Source organism: Piliocolobus tephrosceles, chromosome 21 (assembly GCF_002776525.5).
Source record: "Piliocolobus tephrosceles isolate RC106 chromosome 21, ASM277652v3, whole genome shotgun sequence".
Classification (NCBI taxonomy): Eukaryota; Metazoa; Chordata; class Mammalia; order Primates; family Cercopithecidae; genus Piliocolobus; species Piliocolobus tephrosceles.
The window spans coordinates 11,302,853-11,324,390 of NC_045454.1; the positions used below are offsets into that span (position 1 = coordinate 11,302,853).

At 52.9% G+C, this 21,538-nt stretch overlaps 1 protein-coding gene across 2 annotated transcripts in view; it reads left to right on the forward strand.

Moving 5' to 3' along the window:
• Positions 1 to 503: 503 nt before the first annotated feature.
• Positions 504 to 21,538, forward strand: part of PRKD2 (protein kinase D2) — a 48,241-nt gene continuing 27,206 nt past the window's right edge. Inside the window, exons 1-10 of one of the 2 annotated variants that reach the window (XM_023182227.1) lie at positions 504 to 687; positions 1,101 to 1,505; positions 3,615 to 3,753; positions 6,848 to 6,979; positions 13,288 to 13,442; positions 13,546 to 13,768; positions 17,099 to 17,176; positions 17,258 to 17,411; positions 19,417 to 19,534; positions 20,034 to 20,111. In XM_023182227.1, the coding sequence (XP_023037995.1) occupies positions 1,266 to 1,505; positions 3,615 to 3,753; positions 6,848 to 6,979; positions 13,288 to 13,442; positions 13,546 to 13,768; positions 17,099 to 17,176; positions 17,258 to 17,411; positions 19,417 to 19,534; positions 20,034 to 20,111 (1,317 nt within the window). In that variant the 5' untranslated portion in view covers positions 504 to 687; positions 1,101 to 1,265. Of the gene's footprint in view, positions 824 to 1,100; positions 1,506 to 3,614; positions 3,754 to 6,847; positions 6,980 to 13,287; positions 13,443 to 13,545; positions 13,769 to 17,098; positions 17,177 to 17,257; positions 17,412 to 19,416; positions 19,535 to 20,033; positions 20,112 to 21,538 lie in introns of both variants that reach the window. The other variant, XM_023182226.1, reaches the window with a different exon arrangement.

Here is a 21,538-nt window from a genome sequence, read left to right on the forward strand (position 1 = left end):
GAGGCCTTGGTCTTTCCATGTGTTAAATGGGCTGGGGCGGGGAGACGCTCTGCAGCACCCCCTTCCCTGGGCTGGGACGCGGCGGGGAGGGCTGGGGCGACGCTCGGAGAACAGAGAGGCCGAGCCAAGGGAGCGGGCCGGGACCTGACACCGATTTCCCACCCTGTCCCCTGCCATGGGCGCCGGACGCCTGCCGGAGAGGGCTCCCCTCCTTAAAGGGCCAATGGTCTCCAAGCCCGACGCCCGCGACCAGCGGTGGGTGACAGTGTTTCCCCTCCCTGTCCAGTCGAGGGAAAAGTTAACTTTCCAGGCTTGGCTGTGTTCAGGGAAGGAACTGGTCTCGCCTGCCTGCCCGCCATCTCTCACACCATCCCAGGTCCCCAACCCAGGAGGCGGAGGTCCAACCCCCAACTCAGAGGCACCAGGCCCGCCCTCCCCTTCCGCCCCCGGCCCCTCCGTAGGCTCCGCCCCCTCGCTGACGTCGCCGAGGCCCCCGCCGATTGGTCGACTGCGCCGTCGCTCCGGACACTTCCTCCTGGGCCGCCGCCGCCGCCGACTTAAACTTTGGAGGGGGAAAAAGAGCTACTGGCGCCTGGCGACCCTCCTTGCCCCCCACCCCACCCCGCCGCCGGCAACGCCCCCTTCCTCACGGCTCCCGACCGAACTTTTCTCCAACTTCTGCGATTCGTGAGATTCCCTTCTACCCACTCCCGCCCTCCGGACCCCTCTGCCCATCCCCGGGCCGGTCGCGTCCCTGCGAACCCCTTTATTTCTGGGATCCACTTGGTCCCCGACTCAGAGACTCCTGCCCTCCACCCCCAAGGTGAATTCCCCTGGGCCGTCTTCTGAGTGGGATCCTCTTCTTGGAGCACTGGATCCTGGGATTCCCTCTGTCCCCTTCTCAATCCCTCCTCTAGGGAAGGGGCCTTTGAATCGCGGGCTCTCCTGATCCCTGTGACCCTTACCTACTAGATTTCGTCTTGGGCTTCTTGGAATCTCTCGCTGGGACCTCCAAACCACTACTTTTCTCCTTTCTGATCTGCTAGGAGTCCTGCATTCCGGGCCTCTGACCCGCTACAGTGCCTTTCTCTCCTTCCCAGGACCCCGCTATCCTCAGGTCCCCTCCGCCTGCCAGATCTTTTCTTGGATCCCCGCGCTCCCACCACCTGCTCACGAGATCCCGCGGATCTAGGACTCAGGGTCCCCCGGGGCCCCCCGGCCGGGTCCCGGGTGGGCGCCAGGCGGCTGGTCCCTGGCTTCACCCCATGGCCGCCGCCCCCTCTTATCCCACCGGGCTCCCTGGCTCTCCCGGGCCGGGGTCTCCTCCGCCCCCCGGCGGCCTAGAGCTGCAGTCGCCGCCAGCGCTACTGCCCCAGGTCCCGGCCCCGGGCTCCGGGGTCTCCTTTCACATCCAGATCGGGCTGACCCGCGAGTTCGTGCTGTTGCCCGCCGCCTCCGAGCTGGCTCATGTGAAGCAGCTGGCCTGTTCCATCGTGGACCAGAAGGTGAGGGCGCGGGCTCCCTCGATGCAGTTCGGGGAGAGATCGAAGGAAGGGGCGCTGGCAGAGGGGTCTGGGGCCTGGTGTGCGGAAGAGGGAGGAAGGGCACCTGAGCATTGGGTGATGGAGGGATGGGGACATTGCCCCTCTCCCCACCATCCCTTTGAGAGAGGACTGGGCAGGGGTGGGGTGCCCCAGAGGCCTCCCCAAATTTCATGTCCCTGCATGTTGTTGTTTTCTGCAGCAAACAGGGAGGAAGGGAGGGGCCAGCCAGGTGTAGAGAGGGGACGAAGGGGCAGCAGATGTCGGCGGACCTACAGGTCCAGGCCCATCTTGGGCCTCCCATTTGGTGGAAACAGGAGAAATTGAACCCGGGCTGGCCAGGGTGATCCGGTGACATGTGTGGGTGCAGCTGCTTGAGTTAGCTGCCAGGGGCAAGTGAGGTCTTAGAGCCCAATTGTGCCCTGCCCTAAGCCTGAGATATGTGTGGAGGGGCAGGCACCCCTAGAGACCCTGGGGACCCTATTCCCTTTCCTAGTCATAGTCCTCTTAGCCACTCTTAATTTTGGACACCAGGGTCCCCAGGGTCGGCAGCTGGGTGTTATGGCAAGAGGAAACCAGGTGGAACTCCACGTCTAAGTCGTAAAATGTTAAACGAACAGTGGGCTTCTGTGTTGGAGTACTGGACTGTAGAAATGTTAGAATATTAGAATCATAAATTGTTGGAATATGCATCCTAGACAATTAAATTGCCCCCATGTTAGTGTTCAAAATATTAGAATTCTAGGTTTGTGAAATAGTAAAACATTGAAATGTTGGAATATGAGATTCCTAGATTGTTGAATCCTAGAAAGTTAAAATGTTAGAATTTTGGAATGCTTATGGATGAGGTCCTTGAATGCTAAAGAATCCAAACACCACAGTCCCAGCTTGTCAGACTCCTAGAATATTAAAATATTAGATTACCGCTTATTTAGGTTTTTGAAATCCTAAAATGTATAGTGATACCAGGTTGGAATCTAGAATGTAGAATTCTATAATATGAACATGTTGGAGTCCCAAAATATCCAAATTCCAGAATCTTTTCAGACTCCTGGAAATGAATCCTTTGGGCGTCAGAGAAACGTGGGGAACTGGGCCAGCTCCCCCATTCTACAGACAGGAAACTTAAGCTTGGAGAAAAACTTCCCAAGCGGTCAGGGCCAAGGCAGTCCTGGTCTTCTGTGGACTCTGTCTTAGCAGTGAGAACTGATAGGGTTTTGCCCACCAAATGCCCAAATCCAGCAGGTCCAGCTCCCCACCCCAACTCAGCCCACTTCGTGGGAAGCCGGTGCAGTGGGGGTACAGGGGCAGATTATCCCTTGGGTGAACTTCTTTGTCCAGTGCTCAAGTCCCCAGCCTGCCCCTCTCAGGCTTCACCCCAGTTTTATTTTTCTGCCAGGTCCAGGTGTGTTAAGGCCCCGTACCTTCCTTCCCGAGGCCCCACCCGGGCAGTTTCACTTTCTGTTCTACCAGGTTTCATTTCCTGCCCCCAGGCCCCCCAAGCTGAGGACCCAGACACCTGGGTCCTTGGAGCATCGGGTAGGAGGCGCCCCCCTTATCTCCAGCCGCCTCGAGTCCTAGAGCCCCGCCCCCCCCCACTTTCCCAGGAGCCCCGAAAGGTCCTCCTTCCAGCTCGCCCCACCCCAGTGCTGGGCCTCGAGCCAGGTAACTGGGACAACAATAGACAGATCCAGGAAGGAAGCTGGGGGGCGGGTGTGTGAGCCTGGGGAGGGGGCACAGGGGAGGGGGTGTTCATTCAGCATCCCCTCCCACCTCCGCCAGGTTCCGGAAAATTCGAGGTGTCCACGCTCCCGGAGCCACTCTCCCTCCCACCCCAGCTCCCCCTTCCAGCCACCAAACCCACGCCGGCGCCCCCTCCCCGCACACTTGGGGCGCTGGCATCCTGCCGGGCTCGCGCTGGGGTTGGGAGGGGGCAGGCAGGAAGCGAGGGCCTGCGGGGTCTCTGCGTTTCCGGGGGAAACAGCCGGCCCTGCCCTGGGAGGGTCACAGTCCGCCCGCTGCTGAAAGCGGCTCTGAGCTTTTCCGTCGCCACATCCCTCTCCCGCCCCTCAGTTCCCTGAGTGTGGCTTCTACGGCCTTTACGACAAGATCCTGCTTTTCAAACATGACCCCACGTCGGCCAACCTCCTGCAGCTGGTGCGCTCGGCCGGAGACATCCAGGAGGGCGACCTGGTGGAGGTGGTGCTGTCGGGTGAGAGGAGGTGGCCGGCCTTGGGCGGGGCGGGGCATCTGGGGGAGGAGAGGGTAGCGGGAGTTAGAAGTCTGGAGAGGCCGGGCGGGCGCAGTGGCTCACGTCTGTGTTCCCAGCACTTTGGGAGGCTGAGCTCGAGCTGGGGGGATCGCTTGAGCCCAGGAGTTCGAGATCAGCCTGGACAACATAGTGAGACTCCATCTCTCCTCGTCTGTCTCCCTCTGAAAAAAAAAACAAAGAGAGAGCTGGGGGCTTTGGGAAGATGGTTACAGAGTGGGGCCACGAAGGGGCTTTTTAGGGGCTGGTCTAAACTTTCATTTATGGATAGGATGCTAGTGACACGGTTTGTACAGTTTGAAAATTAATTGAGCTGTGCACTTTCCTGAACATATATTATACTTATCTATTTGTAAGACTAGTCAATGCAGTAGCGAGAAAGGGGAAAAGAGGAGAAGGAGTTCGATCTGTAACGACTGTATTATACTTTAATATAAAGGTAAAAAATGGGCCAGTTGCGATGGCTAACACCTGTAATCCCAGCAGTTTGGGAGGCTGAGGTGGGAAGATCGCTGGCTGGAGCCCAGGAGTTTGAGACCAACCTGGGCAACATAAGGAGACCCCGTCTCTAAAAAAAAAAAAAAGTTAGCCGGGCAAAGTAGCACAGGTCTGTAGTCCCAGCTACTTGGGAGGCTGAGGTGGGAGGATTTTTTGAGCCTAGGAGTTTGAGGCTGCAGTTAGCTACGATCATGTCACTGCATTCCAGCCTGGACGACAGAGACTCTGTCCTAAAAAAGAAAAAAAGTAGGCCGGGCGTGGTGGCTCAAGCCTGTAATCCCAGCACTTTGGGAGGCTGAGACGGGCGGATCACGAGGTCAGGAGATCGAGACCATCTTGGCTAACACGGTGAAACCCCGTCTCTACTAAAAAAAAATACAAAAAACTAGCTGGCCGAGGTGGCGGGCGCCTGTAGTCCCAGCTACTCGGGAGGCTGAGGCAGGAGAATGGCGTAAACCCGGGAGGCGGAGCTTGCAGTGAGCTGAGATTCGGCCACTACGCTCCAGCCTGGGCGACAGAGCGAGACTCCTTCTCAAAAAAAAAAAAAAAAGAAAAAGAAAAAAAGTAGAAAAAGAAAAAAAAAACAGTTATGATGTCCATGGCTCCTCCCATGCAAATGCTAAATTAAATCAGAATCTCTGCAAAGTGAGACAGGATCTGCCCATCAGTATTTTTAAAAGCCCCCCCACCCAGGTGATTTTTTCAGACACAGCCAGAAGCTGGTTCACTCACTCACTGTAGATAGATAGATGAGCATGCTCTCAGCACCTTGGACCAGTCTATGGCCCTTGGTCCCTCTTGAGGGTGGGGGCAGCTGCCTTTTTCATGGCTGTCTTCCCTGCTGCTCCTGCATACTGCAGTGCTCAGTGAAACCGGCTCAATGAATGAATGACAGAAGTCTGGATTTACACCTTTAGTGACCTCGTTCAGGCTTTAAGTACTCTTTCATATCATAAGCTGGCCTCACTTGAATTTTTATCTTCATCCTTGTCTCTCCCCTAAACCTGAGTTTTGTTTTTGTTATTTTTATTTATTTTTTGTTTTTTTTAGATGGAGTCTCCCTCTGTCACCCAGGCTGGAGTGCAGTGGCACAAACTCAGCTTGCTATAACCTCTGCCTCCTGGGTTCAAGCGATTCTCCTGCCTCAGACTCCCGAGTAGCTGGGATTACAGGCGCCCGCTACCACACGTGGCTAATTTTTGTATTTTCAGTAGAGATGGGATTTCACCTTGTTGGCCAGGCTGGTCTCGAACTCCTGATCTCAAGTGATCTACCCACCTTGGCCTCTCAAAGTGCTGGGATTACAGGTGTGAGCCACCGCTCCCAGCCTGTTATTTTGTTTTGAGGTAGGGTCTTGCTCTATCACCCAGGCTGGAATGCAGTGGCATGATGACCACTCACTGCAGCCTCTACCTCCCAGACTGAAGCAATCGTCCCGCCTCAGCCTCCCGAGGTGGCTGGACTATAGGCATTACAGTCATGCACCACCACACCGGGCTTTTTTTTTTTTTTTTTTTTTTTAAGACAGAGTCTTGCTCTGTCGCCCAGGCTGGAGTGCAGTGGCATGATCTTGACTTGCTGCAACCTCTGCCTCCCAGGTTAAGCGATTCTCCTGCCTCAGCCTCCTGAGTAGCTGGGATTACAGGCTGGGCTAATTTTTGTATTTTTAGTAGAGATGGGGTTTCATCATGTTGTTCAGGCTGGTCTCGAACTCCTGACCTCAAGTGATCCGCCCACCTGGGCCTCCTAAAGTGCTGGGATTACAGATGTGAGCCACCACACACAGCCTATCCATGTTTTTTTTGTTGGTGGTGGTGGTATTTTTAATTAAAAATTTTTTAATTTGGTAAAATATACATAAAATAAAAATTACTATTTTAGACCGGGTGCGGTGGCTCACGCCTGTAATCCCAACACTTTGAGAGACTGAGGTGGGCAGATCACCTGAGGTCGGGAGTTTGAGACCACCCTGGCCAACATGGTGAAACTCCGTCTCTACTAAAAATACAAAAATTAGCCGGGCGTGGTGGCGCATGCCTGTAATCCCAGCTACTTGGGAGGCTGAGGCAGGAGAATTGCTTGAACCAGGCGGCGGATGTTTTGGTGAGCCGAGATCGCGCTACTGTACTCCAGCCTGGGTGACAGAGCGAAACTCTGTCTCAAACAAACAAACAAAAACAAAAAACCCCACATTTTAAGCACCTTTAAGCGTACAGTTCAGTAATTTGAAGTTCATGCACACTGTTGTGCAGCCAGTCTCCAGAACTGTTGTCATCTTGCAAAACTGAAGCTCCCTGCCCATTAAACAACTCCCCAATTCCCGATCTGTCCCTGCCCGGGGCATAGGGATATATGTGTTTTGTTCAGGGGTGCCGCTGGGGTTTGAAGCCAGGCAGAATGTAGTATGAGAGCAAATGAATGAAGAAAGGAAAGATCAAAACTTGCGGCTGGGAGGACTGTGAGAAATCAGGGAACGTGGGGTCTGGAAAAGCTTCGACCTACCCCGCCTCAAGCATCCACCCTTATTTTCCGCCTACAGCCTCGGCCACCTTCGAGGACTTCCAGATCCGCCCGCACGCCCTCACGGTGCACTCCTACCGGGCACCTGCCTTCTGTGATCACTGCGGGGAGATGCTCTTCGGCCTAGTGCGCCAGGGCCTCAAGTGCGATGGTGAGAGCGAAGGGCTTGGGGGTGTGGCCTGGGGCGGAGCTCTGCACCGGGGGCGGAGCCTAATAGTCCTGGCGCCGGGACCGCGTCGGGAGGAGAAGCGGGGCTCAGAGCTGGGGGCGCAGCCTCGGAAGTAATAATGGCAAGAAGGATGGGCCCAGAAGCAGAGCTTGGGGAAGGAGGGGTGGGGCTGGGCCGGGGCTTGGGTCTAGGGGCGGAGCCTAGGAGGTGGGGAGCTGGGAGGGACAAGTAGGGGCCTAAGAACAGAGCCCAGGGGAGCAGAAGGGTGACTGGGGAAGAGGGTGGGGCCTGTATCAGTCAGGGATCAAGCAGAGAAACAGATCCAGTAGGAGATATATATTAAGATATTTATATGCAAGGAATCAGCTTACAGAATTGTGTGTGCTAGCTAGGCAACTCAAATCCGACTGGGCACAGTGGGGCAGGCCAGTAATCCCAGCACTTTGGGAGGCCAAGGTGGGTGGATCACTTGAGGTCAGGAGTTCAAGACCAGCCTGGGCAACACAGCAAGACTCTGCCTGTACAAGAAATAATTAACCAAGCATGGTGACAGACATCTGTGGTCCCAGCCACTTGGGAGGCTGAGGCAGGAGGATCACTTGAGCCTGGGAGCTTGAGGCTGTAGTGAGCCCTGATTGCACCACTGCACGCCAGCCTGGGTGACAGAGTGAGACCCTGGTTCAAAAAAAGGAAAAAGACCAGGTACAGTGACTCACACCTGTAATCCCAGCACTTTGGGAGGCCGAGGCGGACGGATCACAAGGTCAGGAGATCAAAATCATCCTGGCTCACATGGTGAAACCCCTGTCTCTACTAAAAATACAAAAAATTAGCCGGGCGTGGAGGCGGGCTCCTGTAGTCCCAACTACTCTGGAGGCTGAGGCAGGAGAATTGCTTGCACCTGAGAGGCAGAGGTTGCAGCGAGCCAAGATCGTACCACTGCACTCCAGCCTGGTGACAGAGCGAGACTGTCTGAAAGCAAAAACAAAAACAAAAAGAAAAAAAAAAGAAAAAAAGAGAAAGAAAAATCCATCCTATCAGGAAGGGCAGGCGGGAACTCTCAGGCACAAGGTGACGCTGACGTCCACAGGTGGAATTTCTTCATCCGAGAAGTCTCTGATCTGTTTTTTAAAACATTCAGCTGATTGAATCAGACCTACCTAGAACAAGCAGGATTACCTCTCCCACTTATAGTCAACTGATTATGGATGTTCATCACATCCAGAAAATACCTCCACTGGGCTGGGTGCAGTGGCTCACACCTGTAATCCCAGCACTCAGGGAGGCCGAGGCGGGTGGATCACCTGAGGTCAGGAGTTCGACACCAGCCTGGCCAACATGGTGAAACCCCATCTCTACTAAAAATACAAAAATTACCCAGCATGGTGGTGGATGCCTGTAATTCCAGCTACTCGGGAGGCTGAGTCAGGAGAGTCTCTTGAACCCAGGAGGCAGAGGCTGCAGTGAGCCAAGATCGCACTATCGCAGCGTGGGCAACAAGAGCGAAATTCTGTCAAAAATAAAAAATAAAAAAAGGAAAAGAAAATATCTCCATGGGGCCTTCTCTTCCCAGTTCTTCCTGGAGTCGGGGAAAAGCTGGGTTGAGAGGGTGAAAAGAAAAAACAAACCTTGGCTGGGCGCGGTGGCTCACACCTATAAACCCAGCACTTTGGAGACTAAGGCGGGCAGATCATGAGGTCAAGAGATAGAGGCCATCCTGGCCAACATGGTGAAACCCCATCTCTACTAAAAATACAAAAATTAGCAGGCGTGGTGGCATGTGCCTGTAGTCCCAGCTACTTGGGAGGCTGAGGTGGGAGAATCACTTGAATCCAGGAGACAGAAGTTGCAGTAAGCCAAGATCTTGCCACTGCGCTCCAGCCTGGCAACAGAGCGAGACTCTGACTCAAAAACAAACAAACAAACAAAAACAAACCTTCATGGCAACATCTAGATTAGTGTCTGAATAACTGTGAATCTCGCCTAGCCAAGCTGATACATTAACATGACCATAGGGGTCCACCTCTTATCAGCCTGGCACCTGTCTTAGTTTGTCAGGGCTGCCATAACAAAATACCATCCTGTGTGGCTTAAGTCCAGGAGTTCGAGACTAGCATGGGCAACATGGTGAAACCCCGTCTCTAAAAAATACAACAAATTGGCCAGGCATGGTGGTGCCTACGTCTAGTCCTAGCTACTCAAGAGGTTGAGGTGGGAGGATCACCTGGGCCCAGGAGGTTGAGGCTGCGGTGAGCCGTGTTCACGCCACTGCACTCCAGCCTGGGTGATGGAACACGATTTGTCTCAGAAAAAAAAAAAAAAAAGGTCACCCAGTCCCGTTGGATTACAGCCATACTCTTTCGGCCTCAATTAACCTTAATTACCTCCATAAAGGCACCATCTCCAAATACAGTTGCATTGGAGGTTAGGGTTTCAACATATGAATTTTGGGGAAGACATGGACATTTAATCCATAACAGGAGCCATACATATCTCCTTAAATCATAGTTTAAAAACATAGTGTTTTGTTTTTTTTTTTTCTTTTGAGACAGCGTCTCACTCTGTCACCCAGGCTGGAGTACAGTGGTGGGATCTCAGCTCACTGCAACCTCCACTTCCCAGGCTCAAGTGATTCTCCTGCCTCAGCCTCCCGAGTAGCTGCGATTACAGGCACGCACCACTACTGCTCGGCTAATTTTTGTATTTCTAGTAGAGATAAGTTTCACCACATTGGCCAGGCTGGTCTTGAACTCCTGACCTCAAATGATCCACCTGCTTCACCCTCCCAAAGTGCTGGGATTACAGGTGTGAGCCACTGCACCTGGCCGAAATATACAGTTCTTTAAGCCAAGATATCTCAAGGTTCAGCCCAAGTGTCAAGATCTATAGGTCCTCTGTCCCTGTTATTCATGCTTCTGAGTGAGAATGTTGAAATCAGGGCTCTGCCTACAGATGAAGGCCATGTACCTGCATTCGCTATGAGGACAGATGACAGGTGAGGACCATCCATTCTGTGATGAGACCCTGTGGCTCCATCTTTTTTTTTTTTGAGACAGAGTCTTGCTCCGTCACCCAGGATGGAGTTCAGCAGCATGGTCTTGGCTCACTGCAATCTCTGCCTCCCGGGTTCAAGCAATTCTCCTGCCTCGGCCTCCCAAATAGCTGGGATTACAGGTGCACGCCACCACTCCTGGCTAATTTTTGTATTTTCAGTAGAGGCGCGATTTCACCATGTTGGCCAGGCTGGTCTCAAGTATTCCACTCACCTCAGCCTCCCCAAGTGCTGGGATTACAGGCATGAACCACTGCGCTGGGCCCCATGCGCCTCCATTTTTATACAATGTGCCCTGAGATTAGAGGCATGTTTTTGGATGTTCCATTGGGTATTAGGTCTGAGACAGTATCTCTAGCTCCATGGGTGCCACACTTGTACAGAAATCCAGATTCTGGGCTGGGCGTGGTGGCTCACGCCTGTAATCCCAGCACTTCAGGAGGCTGAGGTGGGCAGATCATGAGGTCAGGAGTTAGAGACCAGCCTGGCCAACATGGTGAAACCCTGTCTCTACAGGCAAATACAAAAATTAGCTGGGTGTGGTGGCAGGCGCCTGTAATCCCAGATACATGGGAGGCTGAGGCAGGAGAATCATTTGAACCTGGGAGGCAGAGGTTGCAGTGAGCTGAGATCATACATTGCACTCCAGCCTGGGCGACAGGGTGAGACTCCATCTCAAAAAAAAAAAAACCAAAAAAAAAGAAATCGTTTCTCCAACATCCTGTGTTCCAGATCATCATGCAGTCCTAAATATATTTGTATTATTTAAGGACTCTAGGCCTGCAGAAACTGACTCAGTGCATTCAAAGCTCTTAGAAATATTGCCATCGTCCACACACCATATCCAATTCTTGAGGTCTCAGCATATGCAGTCTTCGTCATGGTACAGCCCTGGTGTCATCAAGTCCTAATGGGTTCTCAGCACGGACGTCACTGACCCAGCATCACAGATGATGGTCCCAGTTCCTGTGGTGGCAAGAGAACCCCAAATGACTCCATTCCGACAGGAGTTTAACCCTATCCTGAGACTCATTCTGGGAGTTATAGAGAAGATTCTGAAATTCTGGAAAGCCTATGAGTGATTCAAGGCCAACACTGGGAAATGGTTCCCGTATGCAAAGACCATTTGCCCTGCTGAAGCTCTTCTTGCAGGGCCAACACCGTTCTCCAAGCTTGCCTCCGTGATTACACCATGCAGCCAAGACAGTGCCTGCAATGAGGAGGTGTGGAACTGGAAAGCCTGGAGCAGGCCGGTACCAGAAGGGCTCCCAAAGGCTGGAGGAACATTCTTCACTCCAGAATAGAAAGCGATCCTGGAATCGTTTGGAATCACTGGAGATGTATTAGAGCGCGCATACATGTTTCCAGTGCGAAACGGGGACTTGAGCTTATTTCTCCATAGATGAGGATTTTAAAAGATAAAATAGGCAGGGCACAGTGGCTCACACCTGTAATCCCAACACTTTGGGGGGCTGAGGTGGGAGGATCACTTGAGCCCAGGAGTTCAAGACCAGCCTGGGCAACATAGCGAGACCCCATCTGTACAAAAAAAAAAATTATCTGGACGTGGTATCGTACGTCTGTGGTTCCAGCTACTCTGGAGGCTGAGGCAGGAGGATTGCTTGAGCCCAGGAGTTGAAGGCTGCAGGGAGCTATTATTGTGCCATTGTGCTCCAGCCTGGGGTACAGGGAGATCCTGTCTCTACAAAATAAAATAAAGACAGTAACAAGTCATACTTCTGCCTAGTATGGTACAATGAACCTGAGTACAACTGATAACTCTTCTTTTTGAGACTGAGTCTCACTCTGTTGCCCAGGCTGGAGTGCAGTGGCATGATCTCAGCTCACTACAACCTCCGCCTCCTGGGTTCAAGTGATTCTCCTGCCTCAGCCTCCAGAGTAGCTGGGATTATAGGTGTGTGCCACCACACCCAGCTAAGTTTTGTATTTTTAGTAGAGATGGGGTTTTGCTATGTTGGCCAGCGTGGTCTCGAACTCCTGACCTCAAGTGATCCGCCTGCCTTGGCCTCCCAAAGTGCTGGGATTACAGGCGTGAGTCACATGCCTGGTTCACACTACTAAGATTTAATCACACTACTTAGGGATTGCCTGGATTCCAGGTCTACAGAAAAGAGAAAGTGGGGTATGGGGGGGAGCAGACCTGGAGGGAGTGATACTGACCTTAGGGGTGGGGGTGAGGAGGGGCATTTTCTTTTTCTTTTTTTTTTTTTTTGAGACGGAGTCTTGCTCGGCCGCCCAGGCTGGAGTGCAGTGGCTGGTTCTCAGCTCACTGCAAGCTCCGCCTCCTGGGTTTCCGCCATTCTCCTGCCTCAGCCTCCCGAGTAGATGGGACTACAGGCGGCCGCCACCTCGCCCAGCTAGTTTTTTGTATTTTTTAGTAGAGACGGGGTTTCACCGTATTAGCCAGGATGGTCTCGATCTCCTGACCTCGTGAACCGCCCGTCTCGGCCTCCCAAAGTGCTGGGATTACAGGCTTGAGCCACCGCGCCCGGCAGAGAGGCATTTTCTCTTGGAAAGTTGGAGCTGGGGAAAGAAGGGGAACCAAAGGGGCCTCAGAAAAAGGAAGATCGGGGCTGGAAGGGGGAACAGGTGTCTCTAGGGAGTTGGACAGGAGTTTTGGGGAAGACTAAAAGGAGGTGCTTACCATAGAGGATTGGGGCTGGGTCAGAGCTTTGGAGGGGACTTTTGAGGCATCCCTTGTTGCAGTGGGGAAAGGTGGGGTGCGAGGCGTGTTCAGGCCCTGGGGGACAGCTGGGGTGATGTTGGAGCTACAAGCTGGAACTAGGGGCAGAGCTTTCGAGGGAAGCTTTGAGGTATCCGTTGTTGGAGTGGGAAAATTTTGGATGTGGGGGTGTGTTCAGGGTCTGGAGGACAGACGGGGTGATGGCAGGGCTACAAGCTGAAACTAGGGACAGAGCTTTGGGGGGGACCTTTGAGGTGTCCCTTGTTGGAGTGAGAAAAGGGGTGTGGGTATGTTCAGGGTCTAGGGGATAGATGGGGTGATGGTGGGGCTACAAACTGGAACTTGGGGCGGAGCTCTGAGGAGGGGCGGGCCTGGAGGGGGCTGATACACTTACGGGTAGTACCTTTTGGAGGGTATCGTGCTGGGGGTGAGGGGACAGGACCAGGTGGGAGATTGGGTGGAAAGGGCAGAGTTCTCAAGAAGAGACCTAGGAGGGGCAGAGGCACGTCTCTTACTCTCTGGCGCCCCCTGCAGGCTGCGGGCTGAACTACCACAAGCGCTGTGCCTTCAGCATCCCCAACAACTGCAGTGGGGCCCGCAAACGGCGCCTGTCATCCACGTCTCTGGCCAGCGGCCACTCGGTGCGCCTCGGCACCTCCGAGTCCCTGCCCTGCACGGCTGATGAGCTGGTGAGGAGATGGGGCATGGGACAGATTGGTAGCTAGGGGGGTGACGGGGCCCGGGCACGGGGCCAACGCACTGATGTGTCCCTTTCGTTCTTGCCGACGACAGAGCCGTAGCACCACCGAACTCCTGCCTCGCCGTCCCCCGTCATCCTCTTCCTCCTCTTCTGCCTCATCCTACACGGGCCGCCCCATTGAGTTGGACAAGATGCTGCTCTCCAAGGTCAAGGTGCCGCACACCTTCCTCATCCACAGCTATACACGGCCCACCGTTTGCCAAGCTTGCAAGAAACTCCTCAAGGGCCTCTTCCGGCAGGGCCTGCAATGCAAAGGTTAGCTGGGCCCATCGGGGAGGACAGACAGGGTCAGAGCTTCCTCCCTGTCCCAGCCTGGTCTTGTGGCAGGACACAAGGATCTCAGCACAGGTATTCTGAGCCTTGGGAGCCCAGGGCCTCAGAAGGGGAGGGCCCTGAATCCTAGCGTTCTGGGACTTTTGGAATTCTAGAATCCTAGAACCTCGGTTTTGTGTGTGTGCGTGTTTTTTTTTTTTTTTTTTGAGGCGGAGTCTCGCTCTGTCGCCCGGACTGGAGTGCAGTGGCCGGATCTCAGCTCACTGCAAGCTCCGCCTCCCGGTTTACGCCATTCTCCTGCCTCAGCCTCCGGAGTAGCTGGGACTACAGGCGCCCGCCACCTCGTCCGGCTAGTTTTTGTATTTTTAGTAGAGACGGGGGTTTCACCGTGTTAGCCAGGATGGTCTCGATCTCCTGACCTCGTGATCCGCCCGTCTCGGCCTCCCAAAGTACTGGGATTACAGGCTTGAGCCACTGCGCCCGGCCTGCATGTTGTTTTTTTTGGAGACAGAGTGTCACTCTATCACCCAGGCTGGAGTGTAGTGGCGCAATCATGGCCCACTGCAGCCTCAACCTCCTGGGTTCAAGTGATCCTCCTGCCTCAGCCTCCTGAGTAGCTAGGTGCCACCACACCCAGCTAATTTTTAAATCATTTGTAAAGATAAGGTATCACTATATTGTCCAGGCTGGTCTTGAACTCCTGGGCTTAAGCAATCCTTCTACCTCGGCCTCCCAAAGTGCTGGGATTACAGGTGTGAGCCACCATGCCCAGCTGAACCTCAGTCTTTAGAACCTTGGAATCCTAGATTCATAAAGTGTTTAGCATGGAATTCTAAAACTGTAGAACCTGAGAATTCTAGAATCAGAACCATAGCATTCAAAAATTCCAAATGATAGCATTCAGCTAAAATAACAACAAAACTTTAGATTACACATCTTAGATCTCCCAAGTTATAGATTCTCAGAACATGAGATTTTGGAACCATGGGATTTGAAGGTAATAGAAACATAGGCACATCAAATTTGAGAGTCTTAGACGTCTAGAATCATATAAACTTGAAACCATCGTAACCTAGAATCCTGGAAAGTCTAGACTCCCGGAACTTTGAACAATCAAATTCTAGAATCCAGCCAGGCATGGTGGTTCATGCATGTAATCTCAGCACTTTGGGAGGCCAAGGTAGGTGGATCACCTAAGCCTAGGAGTTTAAGACCAGCCTGGGCAACATGGCGAAACCCTGTTTCTACAAAAAAAATTAAAAACTAGCCAGGCGTGGCAGCGTGCATCTGTGGTCCCAGCTACTTGGGACTCTGAGGAGGGAGGATTAATTGAGCCCAGGAGGTTGAGGCTGCAGTGAGCCGTGATTGTGTCACTGCATTTCAGCCTGGGTGACAAAGCAAGAACTTGTCTCAAAAAAAGAAAAAAAAATTCTAGAACCTCAGAAGTCTAGATCCATATAAACTTAGAAACATCCAATTCAAGAATTTATTGGAACAATCAAATTCTAGAGCTAAAGAAGCATGGAAACATCAAATTCTAGAATCTTGTATGTATAGAATCCTAGAACCTTGGAATCTGCAGATTCTGGAAGCAGAGAAGCCTAGAATTGTAGAACTCTAGAACTGTCAAATTTTAGAGTTGAGATATATAACACCCTAAAATCTTGGACATTAAAGAGTCTTAGAAGTGTCAAATCATAGATGTCTAGAGTTCTAGAAACTTGGACATCAAACTCTGAAGCCTTAGAAATACGGTATCAGGGCCGGGCGCGGTGGCTCACGCCTGTAATCCCAGCACTTTGGGAGGCCGAGACGGGCGGATCACGAGGTCAGGAGATCGAGACCATCCTGGCTAACACCGTGAAACCCTGTCTCTACTAAAAATACAAAAAACTAGCCGGGCGAGGTGGCGGCGCCTGTAGTCCCAGCTACCCGGGAGGCTGAGGCAGGAGAATGGTGTGAACCCAGGAGGCGGAGCTTGCAGTGAGCTGAGATCCGGCCACAGCACTCCAGCCTGGGCGACAGAGCGAGACTCCGTCTCAAAAAAAAAAAAAAAAAAAAAAGAAATACAGCATCAGGCCGGGGGCAGTGGCTCACACCTGTAATCCCAGCACTTTGGGAGGCTTAGGTGGGTGGATTGTCTGAGCCTAGGAGTTCAAGACCAGCTTGTGCAACATGGAAAGACCCCATCTCTACAAAAAATACAAAAAAATAGCTGGGCATGGTAGTGCGTGCCTGTAGTTTCAGCTACTCAGGAGGCTGAGGTGGGAAGACTGCTTGAGCCTGGGAGGCAGAGGTTGCAGTGAGCCAAGACTGCGCCACTGTACACTCTAGTCTGGGAGAGACTAGAGACAGAGCCAGACTATTTCTCAAAGAAAAAAAAAAAAAAAGAAAGAAATACAGAATCATAGAACCTTCATAAAATAGGTTTTTAGTAAACTCTAGAATCTTTGATGTATAGTGTCCCTAGAACCATGGAAACACTGAACTCTACAGCAGTGGTTCTCGTCCGGGGCAGTTTCGCTCCTAGGGGATGTTTCACAGGGGTTGGAGATAGTTTTGTTTGGTACACTGGGATAGTGCTACTGGCATCCAGTAGGTAGAAGTCAGAGATGCAGCTAAACATCCTACAATGCACACAGCAAGTGCCCTAAAACAAGGAGTTATCCTAGGCACTATGTTAGTGTCACGGGTTGAGGAACCCAGCCCTGGGGTGTTCAGAGTCTAGAGTCACAGCACATTAGAACCAATAACACACACACACACACACACAAGTCAGGCGCGGTGGCTCACACCTGTAATCCCAGCACTTTAGGAGGCCAAGGTGGGTGGATCAACTGAGGTCAGGAGTTCGAAACCAGCCTGACCAACATGGCAAAACCCTGTCTCTACTAAAAACACACAAAAATTAGCTAGGCTTGGTGGTGGGCACCTGTAGTCCCACGCCCAGCTAATTTTTGTAGTTTTAGTAGAGATGAGATTTCACCATGTAGGGCAGGCTGGTCTCGAACTCCTGACCTCAAATTATCTGTTCTCCCCAGCCTCCCAAAGTACTGAGATTACAGGTGGGAGCCACCGCACCTGGCAGTCATCGGGATTTTGAGTCTAGCCCTCCCACTTAATCAAGAGCCCCCGATAGTTAGGCAAACAGTGGCTGAAAGTGGGAAAATGACCAGGGCAGTGGCAGCCAGTGTTCTTACCCAGGCAGCAAGAGTAGACTCTTTTGAGCCTGGGGCTTAGGGTCAAGGTTCAGGCCTTCCAGGTAACCTCTCTTCCCCTTCTCACCTGTCCCCTTGTTCCCCGTCCTACCAGACTGCAAGTTTAACTGTCACAAACGCTGCGCCACCCGCGTCCCTAATGACTGCCTGGGGGAGGCCCTTATCAATGGAGGTGAGAGGCTGGGGGGACGCTGGGGAGGAAGGGAAGGGGCAGGACTGGGTGGAGGCCCCTCTGACGCCTCCGTCCCCACAGATGTGCCGATGGAGGAGGCCACCGATTTCAGCGAGGCTGACAAGAGCGCCCTCATGGATGAGTCAGAGGACTCCGGTGTCATCCCTGGCTCCCACTCGGAGAATGCGCTCCATGCCAGTGAGGAGGAGGAAGGCGAGGGAGGCAAGGCCCAGAGGTAGGCACGGAACCCTCCAAGCAACCCTGGGGGAAGACCCTCCTGCACAGTGAACCTCCATTTCTTTTTATCTACAGTGGGCTGACATCACCTTGTATTTGTAAATTTTCCCAGTTCCTGAAGCAAACCTTTTAAAGCACTACAACTTTTTAAAAATAATTTTTTATTTTGAGACAGGGTCTCGGTCTATCACCCAGGCTGGTACAGTGGTGCAGTCTTGACTCACTGCAGCCTCGACCACCTGGGCTCAAGCGATCCTGCTACCTTAGCCTCCCAAGTAGCTGGGACCACAGGCTCATCCACCACACCCAGCTAATTTTTGTATTTCTGTAGAGACAGGGTCTACCCTATGTTGCCCAGGCTAGTCTTGAACTCCTGACTCCTGAGCTCAAGTGATCCACTCGCCTCAGCCTCCCAAAGGGTCTTGCTTTGTTGCCCACTGGAGTGCAGTGGTGTGGTTGTGACTCACTGAAACCTCAAACTCCTGGGCTCAGGTGATCCTCCTGCCTTGGCCTCCTGAGTATCTGGGACTACAGGGATGCAATGCTATCTGGCTAATTTTTTTTTTTTTTTTTTTTTTTTTAGACAAGAGTTTCACTCTTGTTTCCCAGGCTGGAGTACAGTGACACAATTTCAGTTCAATGAAACCTCCGCCTCCTGGGTTCAAGCGATTCTCCTGCCTCAGCCTCCCGAGTAGATGGGACTACAGGCGCCCACCCCCATGCCTGGCTAATTTTTTTTGTATTTTTAGTAGAGACGGGGTTTTGCCATGTTGGTCAGGCTGGTCTTGAACTCCTGACCTCAGGTGATCCATCTGTCTTGGCCTCCCAAAGTGCTGGGATTACAGGCGTGAACCACCACGCACGACCTATATTCTTCTTCTATTTTTTTTTTTTTTTCTTAGAGATAGGGGTCTTGCTATGTTGCCCAGGGTGGTCTTGAACTTCTGGGCTCAAGCAATCCTCCCACCTCAGCCTCCCAAAGTGCTGGGATTATAGGTGTGCGCCGCTGTGCCCCCAGCCTACACATTTTGAAACTATATACAGAGTTCACACTTATTCAACTCTACTGGAATGTGAGCTCAGGTGCATGAGAGCAAGGATATTTTCTGCCCTCCCAGGTGCCTAGGACAGGGCTGGCTCAGATCAGGCACTTCCTATCTGGGTGCAGCATGAATGTTTCTTGAGAAACCTGGCGCAGCACAGTTCACATAGGCGCTGGAGGCTGAGAGTCAGCCCAGATCCCAGCTCTACCCCTTCACTTGCTAGGTGCTTCCCTCTGTGCCACGGTTTCCTCCTGGGGCAATGAAGTATCTACCCCACAGGGTGATAAACCTGGGGCAGGGGTAAGCGGGCACCCTCACAGGTGCACCGGAAAATATTTAATGGGCACCTGCTGTGTTCTGACTCCAAGCACACAGCTATATGAACAAAAGAGGTAAAAGTCTGCCCTTCTGGAGCTGACAGTCTCAGTGGGGAGACAACTAATCAATGCATCCATAGCATCGGGTATTGGTGATGGTGATAAAAACAAGAGGAGGCCGGGCGCGGTGGCTCAAGCCTGTAATCCCAGCACTTTGGGAGGCCGAGATGGGCAGATCACGAGGTCAGGAGATCGAGACCATCCTGGCTAACATGGTGAAACCCCGTCTCTAATAAAAAATACAAAAAAACTAGCTGGACGAGGTGGCGGGCGCCTGTAGTCCCAGCTACATGGGAGGCTGAGGCAGGAGAATGGCGTAAACCCGGGAGGCGGAGCTTGCAGTGAGCCGAGATCCCGCCACTGCACTCCAGCCTGGGCGACAGAGCGAGACTCCGTATCAAAAAAAAAAAAAACAAAAGACAACTCCCGGGTGTGTGTTGGGGGGGGAGGAATTGTCAAAACAAAAAACAACCAAACAAAAACAGTCCCCAACTCCCTAGTTTCCCAGAGATGCCCCCTGCGGCCCCAAGCAGCATGGTCATTTTCTGCATGTGACTTCTCACCCTTTCCTCTTCCTCCGCAGCTCCCTAGGGTACATCCCCCTAATGAGGGTGGTGCAATCAGTGCGACACACGACGCGGAAATCCAGCACCACGCTGCGGGAGGGTTGGGTGGTTCATTACAGCAACAAGGACACGCTGGTGAGTGGTCGGGGCGGGGCGAGGTGCGGCGGAGTGATGGTTGGAAGAGGGGCGGCTCAGCTTGAGTAGGCGGGACTAGGTGGGTGGGTCTGAAGCTAGTCGTGGGCGAGCCAGTAGTGGGCTGGGCCGTGCTGGAGGCGGGGCTTGAATTAGAAGCGTGGGTTTTAAGGGTGGGACTAGGGGCAAGAGTTAGGGAAGACACGGGGCTAAGGGCAAGGTTAGGGGCGGGGCTAGAGTTAGGGGAGGAGCTTGGCTGGAGGAAGAGGGCTAAGTGGAGGTGAGTCTGGGGTTAGGGCGTGGGGGCTGGGCTAGGGTTAAGGCTAGGGGCGGGGCTAGGGTTAGGGCGTGTGGGTGGGGTGGGACTACGGCGTGGGGGTAGGTGCTAGGGTTAGGGCGTGCACGTGGTGCTCCAGGCACCTGGAGCCCCGAGCAGTGCCACGGGACCAGGACTGGGCGGGAAAGTCTGGCGGTTCACGTGACTCTTCAAACATCTTTGCAGAGAAAGCGGCACTATTGGCGCCTGGACTGCAAGTGCATCACGCTTTTCCAGAACAACACGACCAACAGATACTATAAGGTAAGCCTCCGGGCTTCCACCTCCCCTGGACTTCCCGCTGTGCCCACAAACTTCCCCACACATCCTCCTACCCCCAGTTACTCCAGACAGATCCTGAAAATCACACCCTCTGCCCACCCCCAGCCTCCCTGCTTCCAGCTCATCAGCAAGAGCTGCCCATCCGATTCTGGCCCCACCACTTTCCAGCGCGGGGGGCCCGGGCAGGTTCCCTACTTCTCAGTGCCTTACGCTTCTCACCTGTAAATATGCCTCAAATGCTAATACCTCAGGACTGGTGGTAGAATTCAAAGAGCCAATCCACTAAACCAATCGGCTTAGGGCGTGGTATATTAAGCTCCCAGTAATTCTAAGGCTGTTCTCACTATTCCTTTATTTTTTATTATTTATTTATTTTTTGAGATGGAGCCTCACTCTGTCGCCCGGCTGGAGTGCAGTAGCGTGATCTCGGCTCACTGCAACCTCCACTTCCCGGGTTCAAGTGATTCTCCTGCCTCAACCTTCCGAGTAGCTAGGACTACAGGTGAACGCCACCTCGCCCAGCTAATTTTTGTATTTTTAGTGGAGACGGGGGTTTCACCATGTTGGCCAGGATGGTCTCGATCTCTTGACATCGTGATCTGCCCCCCCCCTCGGCCTCCCAGAGTGCTGGGATTACAGGCGTGAGCCACCGCCCCTGGCCTCACTATTCCTTTATAATTAATATATTGCATTATGTGTGTGTATTTGTCACCACCTCCTGTGCCCACACCGTGTCCCAGCCACTGTCTTCCACCCGGATGGTTGCAGCCTTCTCCTTGCAGGGTCCTTGCTTCTGACCTCAACCTCTGTCATTTCCCCCATAGTAGCCAGGGGAGTCTTTATTAAAACCCTGGAAAACCCCCAGTGGCTCCTATTGTCTTAGAGTAATTAAACCTGGACTCCTGCTGTTACCTGCCCTGGAGTGTCTTCCTTGAACTTTCCATGGCTGGTTCCTTATCATCTTCCCATTTTGCTCAGACCACGCCATCTAAAATACTGTCCTTGGCCAGGCATGGTGGCTCATGCCTGTAAATCCCAGAGCTTTCAGAGGCCGAGGCGGGAGGATCACTTGAGATCACGAGTTCGAAATCAGTCTGGCCAACATGGTGAAACCCCGTCTCTACTAAAAATACAGAAATTAGCTGGGCGTGGTGGCGGGTGCCTATAACCCCAGCTACTTTGGAGACTGAGGCAGGAGAATCGCTTGAACCTGATAGGCGGACGTTGCAGTGAGCTGAGATCATGCCACTGCACTCCTGCCTGGGCCACAGAGCAAGACTCCATCTCAAAAAAAAATAAAATAAAATGCTGTCCTCACCATCCCCCCACCCGTGTGTCCGTGTCATCACCTGGTTTTATGGGCTACCTAAGTCATTCATTCTTTCCTCCCTCCTTCCTCCCTCCCTCCT